At 48.1% G+C, this 27,426-nt stretch overlaps 3 protein-coding genes and 1 long non-coding RNA gene across 5 annotated transcripts; 2 read left to right on the top strand and 2 right to left on the bottom strand.

The window, feature by feature from the left end:
- The first annotated feature begins 42 nt into the window (after positions 1 to 42).
- myadmb (myeloid associated differentiation marker b) lies at positions 43 to 5,806 on the top strand. The gene is made up of 2 exons (XM_040171676.2): positions 43 to 400; positions 3,500 to 5,806. Exon 2 carries the CDS (start codon positions 3,606 to 3,608, stop codon positions 4,485 to 4,487), a length of 882 nt encoding a protein of 293 aa, XP_040027610.1. The 5' UTR covers positions 43 to 400; positions 3,500 to 3,605; the 3' UTR covers positions 4,488 to 5,806.
- Positions 5,807 to 9,700: 3,894 nt separating this feature from the next.
- nfatc4 (nuclear factor of activated T cells 4) lies at positions 9,701 to 18,939 on the bottom strand. Of its 2 annotated transcripts, none has more exons than XM_040171933.2 (13): positions 18,167 to 18,939; positions 15,218 to 15,357; positions 14,407 to 14,928; positions 14,141 to 14,316; positions 13,875 to 14,037; positions 13,500 to 13,600; positions 12,766 to 12,867; positions 12,479 to 12,666; positions 12,202 to 12,342; positions 11,883 to 11,938; positions 11,452 to 11,578; positions 10,368 to 11,009; positions 9,701 to 9,979 (listed from the first exon to the last, which is right to left on the bottom strand). In XM_040171933.2, exons 1-13 carry the CDS (start codon positions 18,357 to 18,359, stop codon positions 9,909 to 9,911), a joined length of 2,622 nt encoding a protein of 873 aa, XP_040027867.2. In that variant the 5' UTR covers positions 18,360 to 18,939; the 3' UTR covers positions 9,701 to 9,908. The 2 variants fall into 2 exon arrangements, with proteins under 2 accessions (XP_040027867.2, XP_040027868.2); XM_040171934.2 differs by having other exon boundaries at positions 18,118 to 18,726.
- A 3,083-nt stretch (positions 18,940 to 22,022) lies between these two features.
- ltb4r2b (leukotriene B4 receptor 2b) lies at positions 22,023 to 25,748 on the top strand. The gene is made up of 5 exons (XM_040171931.2): positions 22,023 to 22,382; positions 23,757 to 24,357; positions 24,490 to 24,690; positions 24,773 to 24,816; positions 24,930 to 25,748. The coding sequence occupies exons 2-5, from the start codon at positions 23,779 to 23,781 to the stop codon at positions 25,189 to 25,191; spliced, it is 1,086 nt and encodes a 361-aa protein (XP_040027865.2). The 5' UTR covers positions 22,023 to 22,382; positions 23,757 to 23,778; the 3' UTR covers positions 25,192 to 25,748.
- Positions 25,749 to 26,088: 340 nt separating this feature from the next.
- LOC120816377 (uncharacterized) lies at positions 26,089 to 27,375 on the bottom strand. Its single transcript, XR_005711832.2, has 3 exons — positions 27,293 to 27,375; positions 26,667 to 26,699; positions 26,089 to 26,234 (listed from the first exon to the last, which is right to left on the bottom strand). It is a non-coding gene; the product is annotated as an uncharacterized LOC120816377 (long non-coding RNA).
- Positions 27,376 to 27,426: the final 51 nt, after the last annotated feature.

Here is a 27,426-nt window from a genome sequence, read left to right as displayed (position 1 = left end):
ATACTTGATATTTTTTTGTGTTGACAATAGTCAAGTGTTGCCTAATCACATGGGATGATAAAAATAAAATCCTTAAGTCTAAAGTCTAAACCTTTATTTCCCGGACATGTTAAGCAAACTGAACACACCGACGTGTAGTTTAGTGGAGGGTGAACTTGTGCTGCACTGGGCGTGTTCGGCTGCATGAGGAGGAGGAAGAGGAGGAGGAGGAGGAAGAGGAGGAGGAGGAGGAGGAGGAGGAGAGCTGAGACAGATGTGAATAACGGTCGCAACAGCCTTAAAGCCTAATTTGGTTTGCAGGGCGGGGAGAAGCTCCTCTGAGGCTCTGCTCGAGTGAAGGAGACGAGGAGTCCGCAGCCACGACCCCCGCGCCGCTGCACGTCCCGCCGACACGACGAAGGTAAAACCCGCTTTGCTACTTTTAACCCCCGCGGAAGATGCTGTGAGCTCAAAGGACCTCGTTCGGCTGCAACTTGTTGCGTCTTGTTCCCCTCCATGACAAAGTGATGCAGCGGGTTTATTTGTGTGCACGTTTTAGGAAATGTTTGTTGGTCATCATCGAAATTAGCTTGATAAAAATAAAAAAAGAGTAAAATAAAAATATTTTGTGTTGATTAAAATAAAGTATTTTAGTGGCGAGATTTTCAGACTTTTGAAAACCTCACAATAAGTTCCCTTAATATCCGTGCTCACAAGATGTCCTGAAGGAGAAGACATCTCTTGACATGTATTTGTGTGTGTGTGTGTGTGTGTGTAGGGGCAGGGGGGTGAGGGGGTGAGGGGGGGAGCAGGGTGCGGCAGGCGGCACACCCACCATCACTCCCAATGAATGAACCTCTGCAGGCGCTCAACGCTCTGGAGAAATTTACTAGACTTTTTGAATGTTATTGATTATGTTTCTCACCAACAAACTCCCCTTATTTAAATGCAGAAATGCAGCCAAGTCCGAGAAAAAGAGCCACAGCCCAAAATGAGCCTATATTCTGTGGTGCTTCGACCAACAGGTCTCCTGTAAGTGGATCACGCGTGAAATCGAGTTAGTGACGTTGCGTCATGACAACCAAACCAGGCTCCTCCGCCTGAGACAAACACTGGTTTCCTGAACATCTGTCTGCCTGTGTGTGTGTGTGTGTGTGTGTCCTGCTGTCTGCATGGATGTGACCGTATGGCCGTGGAGCACGATGCTGTCACGTCCTGTTTGCTGTCCCTCGTGTGAACCCGTCGTCTGCTGACCCTCTTCCCCACGTCCACACTCTCGTTTTTGTTTCCCTCTCCCCCCGCTGCCATTTTCCTCCTGACTTCACTCCACAAGCAGCGAAGTGGCGGCGGCGGGATTGATTTTTCCATTACGACCCCCCCCCCCCCCCCCCCCCCCACTCTCCCTCCCCCCTGCGTTTATTTTGAGTGGTTTACACGATACGTAATTGGTGCCCTGACTTTAAAGCCGTGAGACTCTGGGGAGGGAAGAGAGAGAGAGAGGAAAGGAAAGAAGTTGGCAAATGTGACAAAGTTACCAGTTGTTCATCACATCTGGAATTCATCAGCTGGTTGGAAAATCTTACAAGAAATAGGAGGAGGAGGGGGGGGGGGGGGGGGAGGTGGTGGGAGCAAGCGGCCCGGTCGGTGACTCACGCCTCTGCTGTTCCACTCCATCACTGTGTGTAAACTGTCCTTCAGGGACACACAGGGCTTCCCCTGCGCCCCCCCTCCCTCCCCCCTGCCTCTCCCTTTTGGCCTCAAATGAGTCACCCTGTTCTTTTCCATTTCTCTCTCCTTTTTGGGATTCCCCCCCCCCCTCCGTCAGTTTTTCCTACTATTTCTTTAGGTGTTTAATGGAACTAATGTAAACAGGCCGTTCTCCTTGTTTATAACTGAGCTCCTCTGTAATCTGGGGGGGGGTGGGGGTGGGGGGGGGGGGGATGCAGCCAAGTGGGTGGTGGGTTCCAGGAGGGAGGAGGGGGGAGAAACAGGATTTATGGCTGGAAAATGGTGTTTCTTTAAGAGCCGATCAGCTCGTTTCAAGACTTTTTTTCCCCACTTGAAGCAGGAAACACATGTTTGGTGTTCGTCACGACGCCTCGGAATCGGAGAGCAGGAGCTTCTTTACATCACGGACCAACGTTCGTCAGAAATCCATGGCAGAGGCAGAGGAGGAAGAGGATGTCCGTGCTGGTCGCATTAGATCAGTGCATCAAAAGGAGAAGGCGTTGTTTCGGCGTAGAAAAGGCGTAGTTTCGCAGCATTAGTCAAATAATCGATGAGCTCATCAGGAGTCACTTTTGTGGCCGTAGTCACTTTTAAAGTTACAAAGCCTCAAATGTGAGGATGTGGTTTCGTCGTGGTTTTTACGATTGTACATTTACAACCAATTAAAATGACAAAACAATGAAGTATTAAATGAAGAAGTAGCCAACTGACGAATTGAGCTGCATCCAAAACCTTTTCCTCGGACTCGAAAGACATGAACTTTAAAAAGGGCTCAAATTCCTCACCAATTTCACAAACGAGCCGTTCAGCTCGTGAGCAATAAATCACGGCCCGGCTCGGTCCAACAAACCTCTGGTGGGACCGGCAGTGGTTTGCCGACTCCGTGACTCTTTTCCACTTTTCAGCTACTCGTTTACAGACAAATATTTTTGTCTTTCACCAAGTAAAGACTCGACCCGCCATTTGAGAGAAGGAAGGAAGGAAGGAAGGAAGTTTGTCGTCACTTAAAATAAAAACAACAAAACCTTCATTAGTTAAGGTCACGGCACAGTCCCTCGCCAACAGTGTGAATTCTGTTGTCTTTATAGGTTCTGAAACTTGACGTCTAATTCTCTAAATCGAATGAAATATTCTCCTAAATGAAGTGAAAAAAACAAAAAAATCAAGTAGTTATTTAAAGGAGTTTAGTAAGAATCATAAACATTGCACGTCATCTCTTTCCAACCGAGCCCGACACACAGCACAAAAAACGTGAAATAACCCAAACTGCGTTTACTCCGACAAGTAACTCCATCCCTCTTTTTAAGTAAAAACACCAGAACGTAAAACCCGGCACCACTGGATTCAAAGCCTTGTGTGTGTTGTTTTCCCCCCCATACTTTAGATAGCTGAGGTCCCTGAGGGAGTCGGGGTGGAGCGGGTGAAGGGTGGTGGTGGTGGAGGCATGTTTAGAGCACACGATGACGGACAATGTGGGGGTCGGTGGAGGTTGCGGCGCCACTCCCGCCAGAGAACATGGCCGCTGAGGAATGTGAGAGTGCTCCCAGCCCAGAGACGCCGTTGACGGAGGAGTGCGGGGGGGGGGGGGGGGGGAGGGGTTACGCGGCGACCGAAAGTAACGAGGGATAAAAGGAGCAAATGCAGAGCAGATGGTTTGAACTCACGTGAAATGTGCAGCGACCAACATTCAGTTGTAAATAAATCGTGGTTTTGAAGTGCGTTTTCATCATGCACATCATCCAAAGGTCCCGACAAAATCCTGCTAAAACAGTATTTTTTTTTCTTCTCACAGTTTTCTCTCTGTGGCTGATTTGATAAATCCCAGGAAGTGACTCCGAACAGGAAGAGCCTCGTATCTCACAGGAGCCGTTTGATCTTCCCACATCTCCTAATAAATCATGGCGATAGTCCTCCACTCCAGCCCCCTCCTATGGACAAGGGTGGCCGCCATGATCTTCTCCTGCGTGGCCTTCTCCCTGGCCGTGCATGGAGGCCGACTCTTTGGCGGAACCGGAGACTGGTGCATCTTCTGCTGGGCCTTCAGTTTCGCCGGGACTCTGCTCGTCATCCTGGTGGAGCTCTTCGGCCTCCAGGCCAGAGCTCCCGTTTCCTGGAAGAACTTCCCCATCACCTTCGCCTGCTACGCCGCCCTGCTGTGCCTGTCGGCCTCCATCATCTTCCCCCTCTACTTCCTCAAGGGCTCCTCGGGCCACGGTGACATCGGCACCTACCGCATCGTGTCGACCGTCTTCTCCTGCCTGGCCACCATCGCCTACGTGACCGAGGTGAGCATCAGCAAGGCGCGTCCGGGCGAGGTGGCCGGCTACATGGCCACGGCCCCCGGCCTGCTGAAAGTCTGCGAGACCTTTGTGGCCTGCGTCATCTTTGTCTTCATCAGCGACCCCGTGGTGTACGACCGAAACCACGCGCTCAAGTACTGCATGTCCGTCTACTGCATCTGCTTCATCCTGTCGGCGGTCATCATCCTGCTGTGCATCGGCGAGTGCACCGGCTGCCTGCCCTTCCCCTTCGCTCGCTTCCTCTCCGCCTACGCCCTGCTGGCCGTGGTCCTCTACCTGTCGGCGACCATCGTCTGGCCCATCTTCAACTTTGACCCCAAGCACGGCGGCTCGAAAGATCGGCCGAGCCATTGCAACTCCGACATGGGCCTGTGCGGTTGGGACAAGCTGATGGCGGTTGCTGTGCTCACGGGGGTCAACTTCGTCCTCTACCTGGCCGACCTGATCTACTCCTCCCGCCTGGTGTTTGTCAGCGCTTGAGGTCGGGAAAAAAAAAAGGGTGTACGGCCGGCAGATAAAACCCAATCTGGCTGCCTCTCGAACCGCCGTCAAATGTGGCGGTGCTATGAAATGCTATTGTAATCTTGTCAAACGGCCTCCACGTGACGGAGCCCATGGGTCACGATGGTCGCTGGTGTAGTTTACTGTGTGCTTATAATTTAGAAATTTGCATGTTGAAGTATTTGATTTTTCAGAATTGAGCTGGTGCAACACAATAGTAGAAGAAGTACCAGGGACTCAAGCTCTCGCGTAATGGAGTCAAGATCTAACCGGAGTTTTGGCCGGAGTCTCACGGTTCTGCCTCTGCAAACCTGCCAAATTAGCTTTTGTGTAACGCAAACTGCTTTGGACCTCAGCGGGAGAGAGAAGGGGGAGAGGTCGAGGTCAATGGCTGTGTTTAAACGTACAACAATGTTCCCTTAATGTTCTGCCCATGTGATAGAACGGGTCAATGTCCACTCCAATCGGCATTAGACCTCCATGTGATCGCTGGATCTTCTTTTTGTTCGTTAAGCAGATTATTGCCCTTTATCAAATACAAACATAGAAGATGTTCAGTGAGCTATTTAAAGAATCTCAACAAGGACACAAGCTAAGATCCCAAGTACGTGTGCATGTAAACATATCTGTGATGACAAGTGAAGGAAGAACAAAGATATTGGCGGCTTTTCATTGTGTTTTTTTTAAAATCTTTTCAATAATGTTATAAAAAAGACTGCTGATCAGTATTTCTGTGTTTAATTGTTAGAGGACAAAGTGTAGAACATATAATGACTCCATCATTTCATTCATGCAATTGACTGTTTAATCTCCTCAACAGTATAAAGAGCAGCTGATCAGATTGTTTTCTTTATGTCATTTTTAATGTTGTCACATTTACAGATGAGTAAGAGTTTACACATTGATAAGATGATGCCGGCTTGCTTTTTTTGCTCCTGTTATGATAAATGCGTATCTGTATCTGCAAGCTACAATCAATGGGAAGAATATATTTGTGAAAAGAACGTAAGAATGTGGAGTTTAACAAAAACAGAAAATTATATTTAAAGTGCACTTAATATCAGTGTGTATAAATGTCTATTAACACCAAACTCACGCCACTAAATTTATATGTGTTGTCAATTGGCTCCTTTGGTTTTGTACTGCTGTATTAACAACTCAGAGAAAGAGACCACAGGGGTGGTGTTAGTGTTATATTCATCTGCGTTTTTATATTCCACACAGTTTTGACTGTGCGTACCACATCAGTGTTGTATGAAAATAATCCGGTATGTCAATAAAACCACATGTTGAATGTGTGTGTGTGTGTGTGTGATTGGTTGTATTGTTTTAAGTTAAAGGAGAATTCTCTTACGTTCAGACATTTATCGTCAGAAAGAAATCTAACAATAAGATAATTAAAACTATAATATTTACATGTTATATCTGCAGTACACAGTAGAGCCACATGTGTGAGTCTTAATCGTCTTAGTTGTAGCCTATTTTTTAACATTTAACACTTTTTATTTACACAGTATTAACACATATAAAACTAATAACTATGGCTGGTTTACTCATTGAAGATTTACCAAAGTCATAATGTGGTCAGTTCAAAGGGTCATGAACATTAGTTTATGCACAAATTGTCCCTTCTCACAATTTATTTTGTTCGTTCCCATAAAAAAGGTTTGCGATGCGTTTACAGCAAAAACAACCCACCGCTTTGTCACAAAGTGTGCGCTACCTAGCACGGGCGCTAACACGAGCTAATTGTGTGACACTCGGCCCTCACAAGGCCCGCTGATCTTTAATTGTAACCCTAACCCTAACCCTAACCCTAACCCTATATGTAAAAACTTTCCCGAGGGGCATAAATCAATTCGGCGCTGATTGTTTGAACCGAGAGCGCAAATCAGCATCTGCCCCTCTGCACACTATTTATCCTTCCCCGTTCATCTTCCTCCCTCCACAGATCCTCTCGTCTCTCTGCGGGCTCTAAGGCGCCGACGGTTCTACCCCGACCGGCCCGGAGGATCGGCGGCTCGGGACGCGGAGGGAGGAGGAGCGCAGCCCCCCGTGGACATGTGGGTCGGCCGTAAGTCGACGGGCAGGAAAGGAGGCACCCGGTCGTGACACAATGACACGAGGCGAGGGTTTATTTTACTAAGGGAAGGGTTGTGCCCGCTGGCATGTGAACGTGGCCACTGAAACACGTCAGTGTAACCTGGACAGGATGCAGGGACATAAATCACCAGCAGACCTGCTACATACATGCAGTTATATATTAAATAAAACTATTTATACATATTCATCAAATCGTTCAAATCTTAGAAAAAATGGCCTTTAACATGTTGTATGGAAAGTGAGAATGAGAGATGAGGTTGAGGATTAAATATATTTTATATTTTACTTTTACCATGATTAATACCATGTTTGGTTCGATTGATTTACATCTGATTTGTTTTACTTAACACTGAACTGACTTTTTCCATTGGCTTTGTATCTAATGTATTTCTATCTCATAACCTTTTGAGGTGTGACACTTGAACAAAAATAAATAAAACATGCATTCATTCATTCACACAGCTACATTCTATGTGATACAGAATAAACCTGCTCATTTGACTGGGTCTTATTTAAATGTTGAAGCTTATATCATTTAAGGTTCTGTATAGATGACAAACGCCATAAACAATGAATAGCAATAGTGTTGAAAGTATTAACATTTTTTTATAAAGATTATTGACATGCTGCTGAGCTGAAAATGGGGTGAGAAAGTCCGTCTCAATATAAAGTTCCTTCTTTACATCTCATGCCCCACTTTTTCTCCCAGAGAGCTTTGCTTCTGTTATGAACAGCAAACAGTCCTGTGGGGAAACGCGTTCCTCCTCAACTAACCTAATTAATTCTTGGCCTTCCTCCCACTTTGCCCCCATAAAAGGAACAAAGAGAGTGAGTCATCGGCACTACAATAGCGTGATACAATCCTCCAATGTCCACAGAAAGAAGTCTGTTTGAAATGCAGAGTCGCTGCTCGCAACACAACCACGAGACAAGTGTGTAAAAGCGACGACCACGCGGCCTCATGTGACGCATCGCGCACACAGACGGACTGATGGAGCGACACAAAGCTACGCTCTGACCTCGCATTGACCCCCGTCGGTGTCCTGAAAACAAAATGACATTCACCTGTATTTATGAATTGATTTAAACGGATAAAGCAAGCGTTAAGACCACTACTGATACCCGCGTGCTGCCAATGATGGAGCCAGTGGCATCGGGATACGAGTACGAGTCAGTAGCAGCAGTGGTGACACTGCGGCTGCGTTAATGTCGGTATTGTCATGTTGAACCTGTGTGTGTGGAGTCGTGTGTCGAGCAGGCAGCTGCTCTGTGTGATTGACACATTCCTCGGTGGTCCTGGAGGTCCGGTGGTTAAACACCCCATAGTTAGCAAGTCTTCTAGGACCCCTGCTTCCCTGTGCTGTTTTTAGACTTTTTTTCCCCCCCGTGGGCTCTTTATGACCTAATGGCGTTCGTTTAGGCGTCCACAAGCTGTTTCGTGGACCTGTTTGTGTCAGTCAGATGGACCCGGAGCGCTCGTCGGATGTTTGAAATTATACCTCCCCCTGCTGACAGTCTGGGTGACATGAAGACACGGAACAGAAGAAAGGTATCAATGCAGGAAGTTAGAACATTAGAACTATTTGGGCGTCTTCATTTGGGATTTTTTTTATATTTCTTTTACCCTCAGGATTATTTTTATGAAGGTGTGCAAATTAACTTGAAGCCCTCGGGTCCAGGAAACACTTCCTCACTCTTTGGGTGTTTCAGCAGCTTTGATGGTCACGGTGACCTTCTGGTCTGTCGGAAACGTGTTTTTAAAACATTACATTGAGAAACCGGGAAAAAAGAAACCTCATTGCTGCAGATTGTTACAGAGGACCTAAATTAAACCGACCCTGACGAGCCGTCACCAAACTTCAAGTTGCTCAACGTAAAGAAGGGAATTGTATCGTCAGTGGACTGTGACGAAATAAAGGCGAAGTCTGTATTTTTTAACGTTTTACACCAAGTAGCCATGCAAACATTTTAGCGCCAAAGTTTACCAATAAACAGGTTATAGATTAAGTGCATTCATTCTCCTCCCTTCTATCATTTGTAGCCACATTTTACTTCCGGAGCTGCAGAAAAGACAGAAAAGGAAAAGAGCCCCAAAAGCAAATGTCCAGAATGAATTACGGCGTCAGATTCCAACGGTGAGTTGAAAGCCCTGCACCGACTACACCTATCCCTTACCGATAAGGCCCCTTCTGTCTGAAGCTCCCAACATGCCCATCTATGGCTGCACCGAAACATTCACACTCATAAAACTGTCAAGGAAACATATAATGCTACTTTACGGTGCCTTTTGTTAGGTTGGTGCATTTTTACTGCCTTGGCTGCAATTATTTGCAATAATTAAACGCCTTTTGTCCGTCTTCCTTGTAGCCACGATACTTTTAGTGAAGAAAATAGACGGAGCAAAAAAAAAATGTTTAGACCTGTGACAACATTTGCTGATTTATGGCCCGTTGTGGCGTCCCGGGTCCCCGAGCCTTTAACCACAAAGGTGATGTGATGTGTTAACATGAGATTACACCGTCTCAAGGTGATTTAGGTGAAGTCTTTACCACCTTTAGTCACTTTGTCTTCTCCATTTGATAAAACTACTCCTCCTAAATCTGGCAATGTAGAAAAACTAGATTTGAAATAATTGCCGCAGGGTCCTAAATCCTGTCGCCATTAAGATTTCCACCACATCATCTGAGCAGAGAAACTACTGCGGAATGAAGTTTCTGCCGGTGCAATCTTATTAATAATATCTCATTATATTACATTTAGCTGACGCTTTTATCCAAAGCAACTTACGCTACATTTTTGCCCACGGAGCAATTAGGGGTTTTGTGTCTTGCTCAGAGACACGGGGCTCAAACCACCAACCTTGCAGTTCCCAGCACACCCTCTCTACCCACGACGACCCCTGTTTTACAAATTTAAATTTAAATAGTCAGGGGGGGGATTGGCGAAAATACAATATTTTCCAAAATATCTCATTAAGCCATTTTGTTTTCCGTAATGTCTCAGACTTTTTCCTTCAGTCTCTTTATTCGCGCTTCATCCTGTACGAGTCTTTTCCTTTCGCGAGAAAAACACACACGACACAACAAACCTTTGAACTTCCTTGTATAATTTATATGTTGAATTAGTTTCCCTTTATAAAAGCACATAAAACAGTTACCTGTGTCATTTTTATAGACAGTCTCCCGGTAATCGAACCGCTCTGCCGACATCACATGTAACTGGAGCGATGGATCTTAATACCAAAGTGCATAATAGATATGAAACGATGCTGATGACGTCCAACCAGCTGCTCTGAGCTCAGTTTGGCTGATTGTCCATCCGTGAGACCGACTGGAAGGACTGGATGTCTTCCCCGATGTACTCCGTCACTGTGGAGAGAGAAGAGAAAAATCACTCCGTCCCTCGTAAACAGCCCGCTCGGCGTATTTGCAAAGCGGCGAGAAAAAGAACGGGTCATCTCAAAAACGTGTCACCTCCTACGTAAATCTCTGGGCTGTGTTTATTTTCACGGCGGCAGAACAACACACACACGCGTTCACGGCGGATGAAACGCTACTTTTGGCCTGAAAAACAGCTGTTTAAAAAAACTATTTTTGCATCATCGGTCGGCTCGTATCACAGTTCCTCTTGGCTAATTACGCCAATAACATCACATATTTATGGTCTCTTTATTTGCTTTACAAGTCTGCAATGTGGACTAGTTCGTCCTCTCAACATCTGCACGCGTTCAAATGAAGACAAATACGTCCAGCTCACCTTCTTCAAATGTAATGTGGTGCATAGAAGAGCTGGTGAACTCCAGGGGGCAGTCCTGGATCTTGGCATCCCTGTCTCCCCCATGTCCCATCCCGAGCACCCTTCCCTGGGGGTCCCAGCCCTCGTAGTGGGGGTAGGGTGCCGGGTACATGTCCTGATATGGACTGGGGTTGGAGGGAGGTGAGGGACACGCGTCCTGAGGGTAAGCAGAGTACTGGGGGTAAGGGGAGGTTGAGATGGGACTGCCGGCGGGAAACGGGCTGAGAGAGGAGGAGTGGGAGGGAGAGGGCGAGGAGGAAAGGTACGGGGAGTCCAGCCAGGGGGAAGGGGAGGGGGAGGGAGGCTGCGGGCCGCGGGGGTACAAGGGGGGAAGAAGCTCGGTGAAGCCCAGCTCCAGGTTCTCGAAGCTGGGCTGACGGTCGGAGAGGGCCGCCCGGGGCTCCTCCACGGCGGCGTCGCCGTTGGGGCAGTACTCCTCGTGGTAACCCATGGTGGGGCAGGGAGGGGAGTAGGTGGAGGGGTAAGGGGGCAGGTGGAAGCCCCCGTCCATGCCGGGTTGACCCCCCACTGGGCACGCAGTCCCCCCGTCCAGGGGTGGAACGGGGGGCCGGGACAGCAGCGGGTCCTCCTCTTTGAACGTGGCTGTGAGGAGAAACTGTTCCGTTAATGAGTGGACATGATGCTTTAACGTTTTGCATGTTCTTAATTGAACGCCGTTTGATACAGAATGTCTTTATTTTGCTGCTTTTTTAAATTATTATTTGTACGAACTAATTGTTTCTATTATTAATATTAATGTATAATTATTATTGAAGATGTTTTCAAAACAGAACCCCAAAAAAAAACACCTGGGACTAAAGAATAAAGTCATCACCCAAAATGTCTAATCTTTCTTCTAAAAGACATGTAAATATTCTTTTCTTTATTCTAGAAAGACATAAATAAGCATAAATGTATACATGTGACTGCTTAGTAGTAATCTGATTTGTTCCCTTTATGAACTTGAGGGAGAGAAAGTCTAAATACGAACATATAATACGTGTTAGTGACAGCGAAACACACTGAGCATGATGTGGACACTCACTGGGGAGGTACTTGAAGCAGTGAGTGCTGCTCCTCTTCCTCTTCCCGTTGGAGACGTAAAGACTAACGGACATGGGCCGAGTGACGGACAGGTCGCTGTAGGCGGGGACCCTCACGCACAGCAAGCTCTTCAAAGAAAGACCCAGAGTTTAGTTTTATTGACCCACACTGTTGGAGCCGCGTATGTGGCTTCTAGCTATGCGGCATCCGTGACACACATTCTACAGTCATAGAAATGAATAAAGATAATACCTAAAAAAAAGAAAGCACTGCCAGTGGAATAATAATCCATCAAAAAATAGGTAAAAAATAATTTTGTTTCCATCTTCGTTTCCATATTTATTGTACAAACTATTCCAGCAGCTTCAGTTGCAGCTTCTCAATAAAATCAAAGCTCAGTGACTGTTGATCAGATCACACATTCAAAATTACCTCATTGCTGTTGTCACGGTCAACATGAGCCTCCTCCTCCCACTGTAGTTTACCATCTAGAAGATGGAACACGAGGGAGAAGTAAGTGTAACCCAGACACGCACACAAACACAAGGACACGGTCACGTTAACGAGTGGAGCGTTCGGCTCATAAACTCGTCTCCACTGACGCAGAGCTTAACGCCAACTGAGAATATAGAACGGTTGAGCTGGTTGAAAGGAGCTGCATGACCATGAAGAAAAAAGACGTCCAGAAGACTGAATCTACTACTTTCTGGTGACTTTACAAACTCATCTCGCTTCCATGTCTTCACGTTACCTGTCCCTCTCTCCATGAAAAGGACCCGGGAGATTGCCAGGAAGTTCGAGCCGCTCAGCAGAAGCTCCTCTCCGCCCTCCACGGAGCAGGAGGCGAGGCTGACGGACTCGATGACGGGCAGCTCCTGAGCCGAGCGCTGAGCTGAGGCGGGAAGAATGAAGGGAATTAAACCACGGAGCGCGTTCCCGCTTTAAAGCCACCACCAAAGAACTGCTGGGGTTTTTTTTTTTGGCGGCTCGTCGGGTGAGTATTAAGTAACGGCGTGCTCTCTACTCACAGCACTCGATGGCCAAAGAGGCCGCCTGCAGAGCCAGGACGCGACCCGGCGGGGCCGCGGGGGGCGCCAGAGGGAGGTGGGTGCGAAACACCAGACGGACGCGAGTGTTCTTCCTCCCGACGTCCGTCTCCCCTTTCCTCAGCTCGATGTCCGAGTTCCTCAGCTTCAGGATGCCGGCGCAGTCGATGCTGAAAAACCAAGTTGTTTCTAGCCGTCACGCGCTCGGCCCACTAGCACGACCCCCCCCATGCGATGAGAGACGTAGCACGCGTCCGTCCGGTACTCACAGCGCCGTCATGTTGTTCTCGGGGCTGAGGGGGATGTCCAGCACTTTGGTCCCCGCCTGGACGCTCTCGTGACTGGCGGTGCCCACCATCTTCCCCGTCACCCTGAGAGAACAGAGCAAATGGGTTTTTACTAATACAGCTTTTCGTGAAAAGAGAAAAATGTCCGTAACGACGACAAATAGTATGCTGTTGAGATCCAAAAGGTGGCAAAAGACTGAACCGCATTAAACAAGGACGGGGCCGAGCTGCAGCACCCAGTTACATCGAGAAAAACTGATTCCTGCACTAACACGGGAAGCAGCTGTTGCTAAGTTGCGCAATTTTTTTTAAGCCTGCAGCTGTAAGATGGTAAATATACAGAAAGTCAATGCATTCATTGATGTTTGGATTTCTGTGTAGAAATACAGTTCAGTACCTCAGGAATCAGGAATCAGGAAACATTTATTGCCAAAATATGTCAAACATATAAAGGAATTGGTCTTGGCGGTTGGTGCGTGACAGCAGACAGTGTAACAATAGACAACAAGACAACAGTGCACAAGTAATAAAATAAAATAAAATGAATGAAATAATGCAATGGGTTAGTATAAAATAAGAGAATAAAGTTAAAGTTAAAAATTGAAAATATTTTTAAAAATTATAAAAATAAAGTGCACTAGGGAACAAGTGACAAAGTGACGAGTGACGACAAAGTGACAAGTGAAAAATGACAGTTTAAGTGACACGTGCGGTACCTGTGTATCTGATAGAAAGGATGTGGCCTGATTGACCGGTCGTCAGCTGTTCCCACGAAGACTTGCAGGGAGAGCGGCTTCCTCTCCGCGTATCCACACAGCTGTACAGAGACACGCGGCGCGAGGAGACAACATCAAACTGTGACCAGGCCAACGGCAGAGAGCCACAACACGTGTCCCGAGACCTTGGACCGGCGCCGGCGAAAACACAACAAGTTCTACTTTCGGCTGCGACAGAAATGACATTTAATAAAAGTCAACGAGTGCAGTTAAATCACCTGCCGCCACGTTATGAAAATCTGCTTAGTCGGCATTTTTAATCAAAAATCACTGGGCCTTTCAGCGGCCTCCTCGAGCTGCAGCTCTGGGCGTCACCTTGACAACCGGATGTCCCGTTGGCGTGGCCTTGACGGCTCCTCTGCTGCCCTCCGTCTCGTAGTGGGCTCTGTGGTGCGGCCGGGGCTGCACCTCAATACGCAGCTCGTACTGGTCGAACTGGGACGGCAGCGGCCAGTCGAGTGGCGGCAGGGCGTTGGACCTGCCGGTGGGTGGGACGGAATGGGATTAACGATCGATCTTCAGGGGGGGGGTTTCTTTTTTTAGCGCGTGTTCTCGTGTACGTGCGTCGCGGGATTCTTTGCCTGAACAGAGGGCTGTGGGCGCTGGCGCGAGTCCGTCCCCAAGCGAGGGCGGGAGGCACAGAGAGGTAGTCCATTCCCAGCAAAGGGGGATCTCGCCTGCTCTGCTGGCCGTCCGGCGGCGGGCAGGGGGAGCCGTGGCCCGGAGCCGGCTCCTGGTCCACCTCCCTGGACGACAGCTGGGAAGCCAACAGGTTTTTCTATCAGTGGCGGGTCGAGACACTGACGGCTTTGACGGACAGGAAAAAAAACCAAGCCAGCACCCTCACCTGCTCCAACGACGTCTTCCTGGTCTTCTGCGGGATGCTGAGCTCGCAGCCGCCGGGCGGCGCTTGCGACTGTGGGGCGGAGGGGTCTCTGCCCTCGAGGTTACATCCCTGCAGTTCTTCCGAGTAGCTGCCCCTCCGTGAGGTGCAGGGAGAGGCCAGGGGGGAGTTTCTGCGTTTTTTACCCCCGGGGGACGTGGGCCTCGAGGACGGCGAGAGGCCGAAGCTGACCGCGGCCTCGTTCAGCTCCTCCTCCTCCACCAGCAGGGAGTCGCAGCTGGAGGCGGGGCTGAGCCAGCCGCGGGACGAAGGGCTGGAGCCGGGGCTGGGGCTGGGGCTGAGGGAGCCGGGGCACCTCTCGCGGTAGGTGAAAGGGTCCAGGAGGGGGAGGTAGAGGCGCTCTCGGTCCCACCCACCCCCGCCACCCATGTCCCAGTAGCTGGAGATGGGTGGTGCTGGGTCGTCTTCCGGGGAGATGGTGGTTATCTGGATGCTGGGACACTCGACCACACGAGACTCTGACACCTGGAGGAAAGATGAGAGCGAGGAAGAAATATTTAATTTACTCGAATATATAAATCCATCAGTTAGTTTATCCGTTAATACGCCCCATATTTTACAATATTTTATTATGTTCGACTGTTTGAATTGACAAGGTAGGAAATCCACCTGAAAACCCTTTAATGTGATGTTTGGGTTTTGCATCAACAGAACTGAAGAAACCCGTTTGTCTACGTTGACGTTGCATCAACTGAGGCCTTCCGGTGCCATCAGCAGAAACAAGTGGACTTAGGTGGTCAACAGGTTGTCTCACCTGCACAGAGCGTGCCGGCAGGCTCTCATAGGTCCCACTGAAGTCTCTGGCAGCCGCCCTCCGTGGAGGCGGGGAATGCATCCCGGCGCGCTGATTGGCCGACGGCGGCGGGCTCGGGATGCCGATCGAGTGCTCCGTAACTGACGGGAAGAATAATCAGACTGAGTGTTCAAAGGAACCTAACAAACACTGGCACCGAGTCACAATTCGGAGAGTGAAGTGGCAAACATCACAAGTTGAGAGCACAGCGTGAAAACACTGCAGAGCACTCACAGCACGATTCCATCGGCGGCGGCGGAAAAGAAAGTGGGTCTAATCGCTACAACAACACTGATTAAGAAATGCAGAACATGAAGAGTTTACAGTGAGTTCATCTGAACGATATGCACCTTTACTTCAATTCAATGGCTGGTGTTTTCTTTTATTCTGACACACGTCCTTTATCATCACACGTTGCAGGTTTTCCATTGATCCTTTTTTGACGGTCGTGTTTTACATATTTTGTGAGAAAGACTCATTAGGTCCAAATACTGTGAACAGAATTTGCGGTGGGAAGATATTCACTGTTTGTTTTATCATCAACTTCATCTTGATATACTTCTTACTTCATCTTGATCGGTAACATATGTAAAAAATATGCAACTGGTTGACGTGCACGCTCACTTTGAAACAAGTCATTACGTTTAATGCGAAGGAGTAGTTTGACTTTTAGTTTTGTTTCCTGCTGAGAGCGAGATGTGTCCAGAGTCAAGAGACGCTTAGCTTAGCATACCGCTAAGAATGAAAATCGGAAAATTAACAATATTCCACAGAAAATTGTAAATCTCCTCAGTAAAATTAAAAGTTCACACCTTTTTTTTTTTAACTCAACTTTGAGGGTAGAAACTATTTCAATACTTTTTCCCCGAGTCTTATAGTCACAAGTAGTGCAGCGAAGGCTGAAGTGGGTATTGTAACCAAACATTTGACTCACCGATCGGAAAAGAACCGACCCAACTATCAACAGATGATTTGGGGCTGTCAAATATATATTTTCTGGGGACTCTCGGCCAAACCGTCAGCATAAAACCCCTGAAGACAACAGTCCTCGCCACAACATGCGTGCTGTGGTCGTCCTCCGGTCGGAGCCAAACAGTAGTTACTGTGTAATGAGCGAGGCTCCAACTGGTCGTTGTTGAGCTGCAGTGGCGACGGGCCCTGCAGGCAAAGTTTGGGCAACGCAACTGCCAACAAATTAAGACTCGGGGTGAAAAATCTCTTCAAATGTTTCCTGGCAACAGAAATATTTCCAAGTGGTTAAAGCTGCAGTGCCGAGGCGACTTCTCTCTTTTCACGTGAAACGATAATTCCGATGCTTGTGTGCAGACCAACAGGGAGGTTTACGAGCCACGAAAATGTACGTTAACACTTGGGAAACACAATAAAGCTAATCTGAAATAATATTTTAATTCATGTCCTGGGTTGAACCTTTTTACAAAAAGTGAAACAAGAGCCCCACAAGAGGTCGCAGTACGATTATCAGGGCAACAAACAAAACAAGGATATTTTTGCCACACTGGGAACAAACGTTTCCGGTAGTTTTTCAAACTTTCACTGCTTTGTTCTTGTAAAAAAAACACTGTCTTCAGGGGTCTAATACTCAGGAAACAATAATTAACTGTGTTCAGACCAGCAGAGGTTTGTCACTTCAAAATGTACCTCACAGTTATCGTGAAAAACCTCAGCTTAAAGGTGCACTGCCTATTTGGGCGACACCTAGTGGTGGGCTGGCAGATTGCAACCAAGTGAATTTTCTCTTGTGTGCCAAACGTTTAGGAGGATCTAAAAGAACTACCCTGTCTAAGGCCCGTGTTTGTCCCTTCTGGGCTACTGTAGAAACATGGTACCTGTCTCTGTGAAAGGGAACAGCTCTGTATGTAGATAAAAAAAAAGTGTACTCCATTTCAGGTCAGTATATATTCAAGAAAACCTTCTCAGTTCTATTCTTTATTTCTGCCCATGAAATGAAAAACTTTTCAGGTAACATGTTGCCTCATGTTCTTCCCGATTCCAATGGGTTCCATGCAGTGCGTATCGTAAATCTCTTAAAAAGTAGAAGTTGAAATGTACTATTTAACCTCAGAGATCCCTATTTGACGTATCACTAATGAAAACGTGGGATCGGTAAAGCCTAAAGTGTTCAACGTTTCGGTGGGACCGGACGACGACCTCGGGTGGCGAGTTGACTTGAACACCGGCCTTTGCATCCACGGACATGCAGGGCGAGCTGTGCACATTGCATGTGAATGCCAGCTGAGGACACAGTGATGCTCCGAAGATTTTAACTCTTGTCACCTTGCGAAGAACTGAACTCTGGTTTCACCCGCACGTCACTTCCAGGCCCTGGGTCGCGGTAACCCAACAGAACGCCAGTACGGGGGCGGGAAATTAATAGGAGAGTGGATGTGAGGATACAAGGTGTGTGCGTGCGTGTGTCTGCGTGTGTGCAGTAAAAAGTGTGGGGGGGGGGGGACGCAGGGAGGTGTGTATGTGGTGCCTGTTCAGTACACAGAGGTTGAGGTTTCTTTCCCAGATGGCAGCTGTTAACTTTACTCACACGCACAGCTGATTAGAAACACATTGAGTCTGGGGCCGCACGCACGCACCGAACGCACCCGCGAGCAGCGCCGCAGCCGGATATGCACACAAAGCACACAAAACAAACACGCAACAACAATATACTCATGCTCGCATGCTTACACGTAGAGTCACGCACACTGAGCACATTTATGCACGCGGATGACGGCCCTCGGTACCGCACATGCAAGATGCAGCGCCACACGCACACGCACACACACACACACGCGCGCAAACACACGCAAGTTCCCATGCACCAGGCCGCAGAGACCTCCTCTATCTACCGTGTCCCTTTCCTTCAGTACATTAAATCGTCCAGGGAAGGAGTCTAACCAGGGCCGCTGCTGCTGGAGGGCTCCAGGCGCAGCGGCGCGCCCTCGCTCTCCTCCCCGGGAACGGAGCTCCGCGGCTCGGCCGTGCGCGCCGGGGACGGCCGGTGGCTGTGGCGCGGCAGCGGGTCCTCTTCGAACACCAACTTGAACTCGAACTCTCCCTCCTCCCAGCCGGAGCCCGGCGCGGCCCCCATCGACGAGGGGACCGGCGAGAGGGTGCGCGGAGAGCGGCTTTAACGTCCTGCGTGCGCCTCGCGGGTAAAGAAAATAAAAAATAAAAAATAAAAAGTTTCCCGGAGATATTCCCAAAACTTCTTTTAAAAAAGGAAGGCTTTCTCCTACGTGCGCGTCACAGTCGCCATCCTCTCGAGACGTTTGGATGTAAGTTCGGCAACTTTTCCCAGCTGTGTCCACACGATGAGGGCTACTTTTTCAGCCGGGATGCCTTTCGGTCCAAATCAGATCTCCGCTTCGGATATCTCACAATCTTTTCCGGAACGCGTCTCCCACAGAGACCCGGGCCCTTCATTCCAGCTCCATCGCCATCCCTCCGCTCGAGACGGAGAGAAGGGGGAGAAAAAAAAAAAGCTTATCAAATATTTTTTGTCGTCCTTTACCCTTAATTGCCTTTGGGTGGGTTTCCCAGCGCCGGTTGGTCCGTTACTCACTCCCCATAGGACCTTGTGCCTGTCAGTCATGATCCCCCCCCCCCCCCCCCCCCCCCCCCCCCGCCCAAACTCCAGCCTCCCTCCTCTCCCCCCTCCTCACTCCGAGGGTCCTCTTTTACTCAAACTCCCTTCACATTCACTTTAATAAACCCACACACGAACATCTCTGAACAACCTCCTTCTCATGAGCGCCCCCCCCCCCCATACACACCACGCCCCCCCCTCCAAAATTAAGATTATCTCCATATCATCTGGAAAAAAAACAATGATTTTCTCACATTTGACCCCAAAACAGTGTGATGGCTGTTCACATCCGGAGACTCACGGCGGCCGTCATGGCCGTGATGTCGGTTAGAGGACATAAGCGGGCCTATTTCCTGTGGAGAGGAACCAGGCAGCCCCCCCTCCTCCCTCCTTTTCCCCTTTTTCCTTTTTTTTTTCTCCTTTTACCCCACTCCTTCCTCTCCTCTCCCCACCGACTCCTCCTCGTCTCCCCCCTCCTCCCCCAACCCTCTCTTCTCCCCTCCTCCCCCTCCCTCTTTTCCCCTGAAGATCTGTTTCTCATTATCCTCTGTAGTCTGCTCTCTGTCTGAGTCAGGAGACGAAAAACTTGGATAAACACTCTCTCTCTGTCTCCCCCCTCCTCCTCCTCCTCCTCCCCTCCCCCTCTGTCCCTCTCTCTCCTCCTCCCCCCATCTGATTTCTCACAACCATGGCGTACAACGAGGGGGCCCGCTCGGCTCTCGCCGTCAAGCCTCCTGGGGTTGCGTGGGCCGGGCCTTGGGTCGCGATCTCAAGATGCTGCGGACCGTTTGGAGAGAGGAAAAAGAGCTACGAGGAGGGGTTGATGCGATCTTTTTTCGGGAGGGGGGGGGGAGGCAGAGCAGGATAACTCATGCCCCCCCCCCCCCCCGAATCCCTCAGGGGAACCATTGGCAATGATAGCGATATTAGGAAGTGTTCATTTCCAAAACACCAGAAGCAGAAGTGAATCCAAAAGGGGTCTTGAGCGGTTTCTAATTAATAGTTAGAATAAGTAGCTACGCTAACTATTAGCTAGTAATGGATACTGGTCCAAGCGCTGTGTCACAGCCAGCGGCGCCAATGTATCCTCACCGAGGCTGATGTGCCTTGAAAAAGTATTTTTAACGCCCATCAGGGGTCGACTCTTCTGGTTGGAAATCAATCAAATCGTACAGAGGTCTGTGAGAGCGTTCCTTAGGGCGGCCCACCTGGCGGCCCACCTGGCGGCGCTGTCACAGTCCAGAGATCTAGACCTTTTGCCGGTTTGTATTTTGACTTTACTGAAATTGGATTTGATTCGCACCTCCTTCTCGCGTCACTTCTGGTTGCAAAACAAACCCGAGATGGCAACAAGTCTAAATGCAGAACTTAAGAGCATAAAAACGTCCGTCCACAAACCAACCGGGACATCAGGGTACGTCCACTTCTTGTACTCCAGTCTATGGTCCACATGGAGACAAAGTTCAAGCCTGAAACCACATTGTGTTCTCTATTAAAATAATCTTGAGCTTTAAAGGGGGGGGGGGCAGCGTTTCCCCTCTCTCCCTCCGTCCTAAAGTTGCAAATCATCAGTTAAGAAATCACTTTCCTCACGGAGAAAACAACTCAATTGCGTTTAGAGGAAGGACCTTTTTGAAGAGGAGAAGGAGAACTTCAGTTAGCCGAAGGCAAAGATCGTCGTTGGGGTCGAAAATAACCGGAGGCGCCTTCACTGAAGCACGCGACCAGCGTCAATGAAAGATCACCGTTTGTCGGACCCTCTGCCCCTGCGTTCATATGGACTTTATCGTCCAAACTTTGGTGGACAAACAAAATAACTTCCTGGGACAGAATTACAACGCGTCATTCTTCGCTTACGAGGCCCCGACTGCAGCTCCGGGGTCAACCTGCCGTAGAGGCCCCGACTACGCAGAACGTTTCAGACCAAACTCCTGCTGAGATGTCACGTGTTGCACCGGCTGCCTGGTTCTTACACGAGGTCGCGCAGCAACGAATACCGAGCCGACTGTCTGTACGCACACGAGAGCCTCTATATAAGTGGAAAGTTTTTTTCCAAGGGGGGGGGGGGGGGCGGCGGCGGCGGCGGCTGGTAGATTGTTTAAAGGAACGCTGGAAGGAGACGGATGAGTGCGGCGCACAGGAGGAACTGCTGAGTGTCAACTTCATGGGAGGAAAGGAACACGGAGGGAAGGATTCCTGCTGATGTGTTGCCATCATGTGGTGAAAGACGAGAGTCGCCTTCTGTAATCGTCCTAGAACGTCGGCTTCCGCGGCCTGAGGACGAGGATTTGAGATGTGAACACACGGAGGTTCTGAATCAGAGAGATTTATTGACCCATTGACTCAGTGGATTTAATTGCATACAAGCGGATGCGGGAAAACACTCAGTCAAACACTATCGAATTTTGAAATATATGTAAGAAAAACATAAATTCCCTGTAAAGAGAAATATTTAGAACGCTTACGTAATATTCTATTCGGTATTGATCAGCTAGTACAAAGTATTTACACATATGTTAGTATTTGTTCGTATTGATGGGGAAGGGAGGTCAGACAGTCAGTCTATGACATTTAACTGTTTGAAATTGCAGTTTTTACAGTTTAAAAAGGACTGTTTTTATTTAATAGTCCTTTACCCAAATATTGAGATACTTCTGGTCTCCGTGAATTTCTGTTACTGTTTTCTGAAAAAGTGTTAAATACAGAATTTGTACTCACAAGTTCTTGTTACAGCGTTTAAATGACATCACCTCACTTTTGGTGAACAATCATTTCAACAGTTTTTTTTTTAGTTTTAGTGACATCAAACTAGAAATAAAGGAGGATGCATGTTCCCCCTTAAACTCCTTCTGTCACTAAATGTAACCATTCAAGGGATTACAAACATGCAACAGCGTCTCCGTGCTGACGCCGCATTAACCTGATGTCACTCGACATGATCACACCTTCCCCTGCAGGAGGAAGATTTCGAGCCTCGTCCATTTCCATCATTCCTGCCGTTGGGAACCTGTGTGGGCTGGTTGCATGTGTGTGCGGTGCACCGGTAGGCATGTTTGCACTTGTGATTCACCACATTCATGAAGCAGGAGGCTTTTGCAAGAGAGACCCATCCAAACGTCTCCTTTGCTTCAGATTACTCAACCCTTGAGTGAAACGTGCCCCCAGGACGCCCAAATGTGCATCATGACACTAAACCGTCAGCCAGGTCCCCGAGAACAACAGGTGCTAGTTGACCGTTGCACACAACGTTATTGCATGAAAACATTCCAGGAGATTATAGTCATACGTGGGGATGACACAGCAGTGAACACCCCTGGGGGGGGGAGTGAGAGTGAGAGGGAGGACACACCTCTCCCCCCCCCCTGCCTCTCTCCAACCGCAGCATGTTGCAGCCTGAGTGGCCGGATGTGGTTGAGTTCATTATGGGCCGACGGAACCGAGACGGCGTTTAGAGGGCAGCGGCGACGGAGCGACCGGGTAATTCAAGCCGACGTTCGCCGCAGAGAGACGTCGAGGCCTGTGAAGGTTAGTCACGCGGGATCACTGGAAAACTGGATTTTGGACTTGTTATTGTAATTTTCCTTCCATCTAAAAGTGACAACCGTGGCTCGTTTGTTTCTTCAGCGACTCGTAGCGGTACAGTCGTTTTAAAATTCTTTTAGAAATGTTTTCAGGCCTTTCTTTTTTTTAGAGACCAATCAGATAGAAATGGTCAGAAAACACATATTTGCTGTTTGTACTTTGCATCATTTTTATTGGTTTGTCCATTGCAACAGCACGTCCGTGTGATGTGTCTGCTGCAACATTGGGTTATAATTTAAAAATAGTTGTATTTTTACTAAAACTTTCTTGCAGTTTTCTCAAGAAATGAAAAAAAAATGGTATATCTGAGAAATGATGCTTTCACCTAAACGTGTTGTTCAGGTGAAATAAGAGTTTTTAGTGTTCATGCATCGCTGTTCTTTATGGCTGTCGGGGGGAAATAAAGCGTTTGCTTTACTGGGACCAGAGCAGGGAAATTAGGATTTAATCAGGAAACAATTGGACTTGATCTCACAGGGAGAAATGTCATTTTGCAGAGATCTTATCTTTCCTCTTTTTCATCTGCCTGCCTCACGTTTACATTTTCTATTCAGCATATTAGTGTACGATGACAGTCGGGGACGATCAGAGACACACCGTTATGGTTTTTCCTTCAAGGTCAATGCTGTGTGATCTCTGAAGGTCACTGGCATCCCTGCGAAAGAAGAGCGAGAAACTAAGATATAAGAAAAGAAGAAAAAAAAAAAAGGCACAGAGACTGTGTCGAAATCCCGCTGATCCGTGACGCACGAGTGCTATAAAACTCGGCGTGTTTTAGCACGCTGCCTCGGAGTTTGAGCCCCACGATTGGCCACATTGTTTAATGGGAATATTTCAGAGTCTGCATCGGGGGCGCGGGGTTCTGAAAACCGCTTTAGGCACAATCATGTGCAGACGAAAGAGCCAAATCACACTTTCCATCGTTTGTCAATGCGGTTTCATTTCATCCTGCAGATTTAGACAATTTCTCTTTTAAGTTCTTCGTCATTTCACGTTTGTCTGTTGAACTATTTTGGAAAACACATCCCGGTTGGTCTGAAAACACTAAATGAGCAACGTTAGATGAGCATGGAGTCTCATTGGAGTATCAACCACCAACTCTGGGACACAAACAGCTGTGTGTCAGGTTGAAAGTCCTGTGTTTGTTGAACATAAACACCTCTCCTGGAGTGTGAAGAATCTTCTCACTCCCAGAGAGAGTGTGAGCCTGGTGTGTCTCATACAGACGACAAAGGGCCCCTCGTGAGCCGGCATCGTATGAAGCGTTGGTATTCGACTGCTTGTTCAGGTTCCGACTTTGTCTCTTTGTCTCCTCAGGGTCAAAAAACCTCCGTCCAGCATGACCAACTCCGTCAGCTCCTTCCTCACCTCCGCCCCCAATGACACGAACGTGGAAAATGACAGCGTGGTGAGCAACGACTTCTCCACCACCCTGGGCGCCCTCATCCTCGGCTTGGTCTTCCTCGTGGGCGTCCCCGGCAACGTCTTCATCGTCTGGAGCATCCTGGCTCGCACCCGACGACGCTCGGTCACCACCCTCCTCATCCTCAACCTGGCGTTCGCCGACGGCTCGCTCATGGCCATCACCGTCTTCTTCATCGTCTACCTGGCCAAGCAGTCGTGGGTCTTCGGCGACGTCATGTGCAAAGGCCTGTTCTACCTGTGCAACACCAACATGTACGCCTCCATCTTCCTGATCGTGCTGATGAGCGTGCACAGGTTCGTGGCGGTGGTGCTGCCGAGGAGGACGTCCTCCCTCATCACCATGAAGGTCGTGAGGAGGGTGATCGTGGGCACGTGGGTGTTGGTGATGGTCATTTCCATCCCCTCGCTGGTGTTTCGCGACGTCAGGGAGGACCACGACGAGAACAACAAAACAAGACACGTGTGCGCGCCCAATCACACGCTGCCTCGACACGTGAGTGGACCGCGGCGGCGGCTTTCATCGTTAATCAGATCTTTCGTTTTTCAAGCACAGACTCGATTTTAAATACTTCCGTCATGTCCACAGAAGCAGGTGTGATGATTATTCGTGTCCTATCGCCTGCAGGTGAGGTTCCAGTACGCCTTTGAGACGGTGGCGGGATTCATCCTCCCGTACGCCGTCATCATCACGTGCTACGTGCTCATCCTGAGGCGCCTCAGGCAGACCAAGTTCCGCAGAAAGGTGCGCAGCGAGAACCTCATCCTGGCCATCGTGGTGACGTTCGGCCTTTTCTGGCTGCCGTACCACGTCATCAACATGATGCAGGTGCGCCAGGTGTTGCTCCTCACGTTTCTTGTGATGTTTCGTGCGATCTGTTGAATGAACGACGGGTGTGTTTCGGTCCAAGGTGGCGGCTGAGTGGTACGACAAGGATTCTCCCAAAAGACAGAGGTGAGCGACAAGATCACACAAGTTTTCATATTTAGTCCAACGGATTCTGTCAATGCTTCCTGGATTTTACGTTTTTAAATTGGGGGTCTGAGTCGTTTTGGTTTTTCCCGCAGATTGGACCACATCACTCAGTCCAGTCGGGCGGTGACCTCGGCTTTGGCCTTCATCAGCAGCTGCGCCAACCCCATCCTCTACACCTTCGCCGGGAAGTCCTACATCAAGCAGAACGGCTTCGCCTTCATGGCTCGGCTCTTTGAGGGCACGTCGCTGGACCAGGCTGCGACAAAGAAGGGCAAAGACGCCGTTGGACTCACTACCGTTGACTCGACAAGCGGCTCAGGTCCTGGAATCCACATTACGCCCAACGGGAGTTGAGCACTTTGACTTTGTGCACGGGTGAAAAATCTGTAGGAACAGGAGGAGCTTGTAGATCGTTTTAAATGCAAAACCTGAGAAAATATTTTGTAGTTTGTGGATCGTGTTGAAAAGTTGACTGCTGGACAGCTGTACAGGGACAACACATCCGTTTAAAACCTGTACCGTTACCAGGACTGAACTTTGTTCGGTCAGTTACAGAACATTCACTTCTAAAAATGTTTAAGCAATTTGGTCAACTACTTAAATTTGGACTGCTTGAGATTCAAACCAGCTGTACAGATTTCTAAAAAGCAAATGACAAATGAGCAAATTATTTGTAAACTTGAATTTTAAGTTTAGTGTTAGTAGAAATGTTTGTACAAGGCGTCAAGTCTCCATTTTATTTTGTCATGACAGCATTTCACAATGAGTTCAACTGGATTTACCCCAACTTGAATCTGTCGTCAAGCAGCGTTCTTGGGAAAATGGCTTCCAAAGCTGGAAAAGATCCAGCTTTGTTAAATTAAAAGGTTACCTGCTTAGTCTACAGCAGTGGTCCAACCACAGAACGCTTAGATTTCTGGAAAATGTTTTATTTGGAAAAATTACCAGACTTTCGCCTAATTACGTGCGCTCGTCCCTCTGACAGATTCCCCACGGCGTTTTTCTTTTACCGTGCACGGCAGTTTCGCCGACCAGCGAACACAGCACACAACTACTATCCCCCCCCCCCCCCCCCGTCGATCGTTCTGCCACCGCCCGTCGACTGGTCCGTGAGGTAAAGGTTGGGGACCACTGGTCTACAGTAGTTTTTGTAAACCCATGGGTCATCATCCAGACCCCCACCCATAAACGCCCCTTTTAAAAACAGCTGAATGAGAATATCTACAGGCTCGAAATGACAGCAAAACACAATTTAAGTAAATTTGCTTTATTCAGCAGTGAAAAGTAAGTTTCACAACAAAGCTGTTAAAGACATTTGATACACAGCAAACGACAACGTAAACACAAACTCCATAAAGTGGGTGATCCGTGGACTGTTGGGGGAACCTTCCAGTTACCTGTAAACACAAAAAGGGAAGCAGATATGTAAAAAAATAAGTTAAAAACAACCAAAAGTTGTCAGCCAGCGGTGCTTTTCAATCAGAACTAAGTTACGGCAAAGATCACAGACAATAGCTGCAGGAGATAATTTTTCCAAAGCTAAACATTCACTATATTATCAAGTGTCTATACGGTGTATTGTTCTGCTGCACACTTGCGCATTACTAAAATAAAACTGGTTTTGTCTGGCATGCAGAATCAAATAAATCTTTATATGATGCACTAACAGATTAAGGCAATCTGAACAGAGCCACTTGTACGGCAACTGCAAACCCCAAAACATTTTAATGCAGAGATGTGGTTTTTAATTTGCAATTTGACCTACAGAGACCCAGTAAACTGAACGTATTAACATTAGTGTGAATCATTTTACACAAGGAGATACTGACCTCATCGAGACAGCCAGTCGAGGCTTTTCGTTCCTAAAACAAAAAATAATAAAAAAGGTTAGTTTCAGCTTTGAAACCAGTGAGCTTCCTCCCTGCGTCGGTTCTTCAAACCCATCAGTGCAGTGAAAGAGTAATCATGAGTTTCAGCTGAAACACGGACTCACATGCAAATCATCATTGATGTTTGAAGGTTTAAAAGTGGCTTGGAGATGTAAACAAAAGATCAAATTATGCATTACGTTCTAAACGACTACAGTTACCGGTTCATGCGTTAAACTAGAATAGTACCAATGATGCAAGGTTCGGAATAATAAAAACGTACGAGTTTACCCAACTTCATAAACCTTTAACACGTGGACAACGCTGAAGTCTGCATGAATTGCGCTAAAGAAATTCCACAGTTCATGAAAGTTTAACAAAATAAACCAGGATTATCTATAACAGTACGGTTAGATTAATCTCAGAATCAATGAGGGCCAAACTCTGCTCAGAACCACAGACCACGTGGTCGGTTTGGAAACGAACTTACTGAAGCCACAACGCTAACAACAACGACAAAAACTGCCAAGCATCGACTTGACATGACGGTAAGACCAGCAATTCCAAAATGAAATGTAAATGCGTACCAATAGCGAGGGTTTGGGCCTCGGGTTCTGCCTCTCTGCCACGGCCCATCCTTCTCGGTTCACCGCAACGAGGAAGAGAGGCTGGCACAGAGGCTGCGGCGCCTTTTATGTCCTCATCAAAACCACGTGGTCAC

This window comes from Gasterosteus aculeatus, chromosome 3 (assembly GCF_964276395.1).
Source record: "Gasterosteus aculeatus chromosome 3, fGasAcu3.hap1.1, whole genome shotgun sequence".
NCBI lineage: Eukaryota > Metazoa > Chordata > Actinopteri > Perciformes > Gasterosteidae > Gasterosteus > Gasterosteus aculeatus.
Note: the sequence above shows the minus strand (reverse complement) of the source record. Positions and strands in the feature narration are given on the sequence as shown.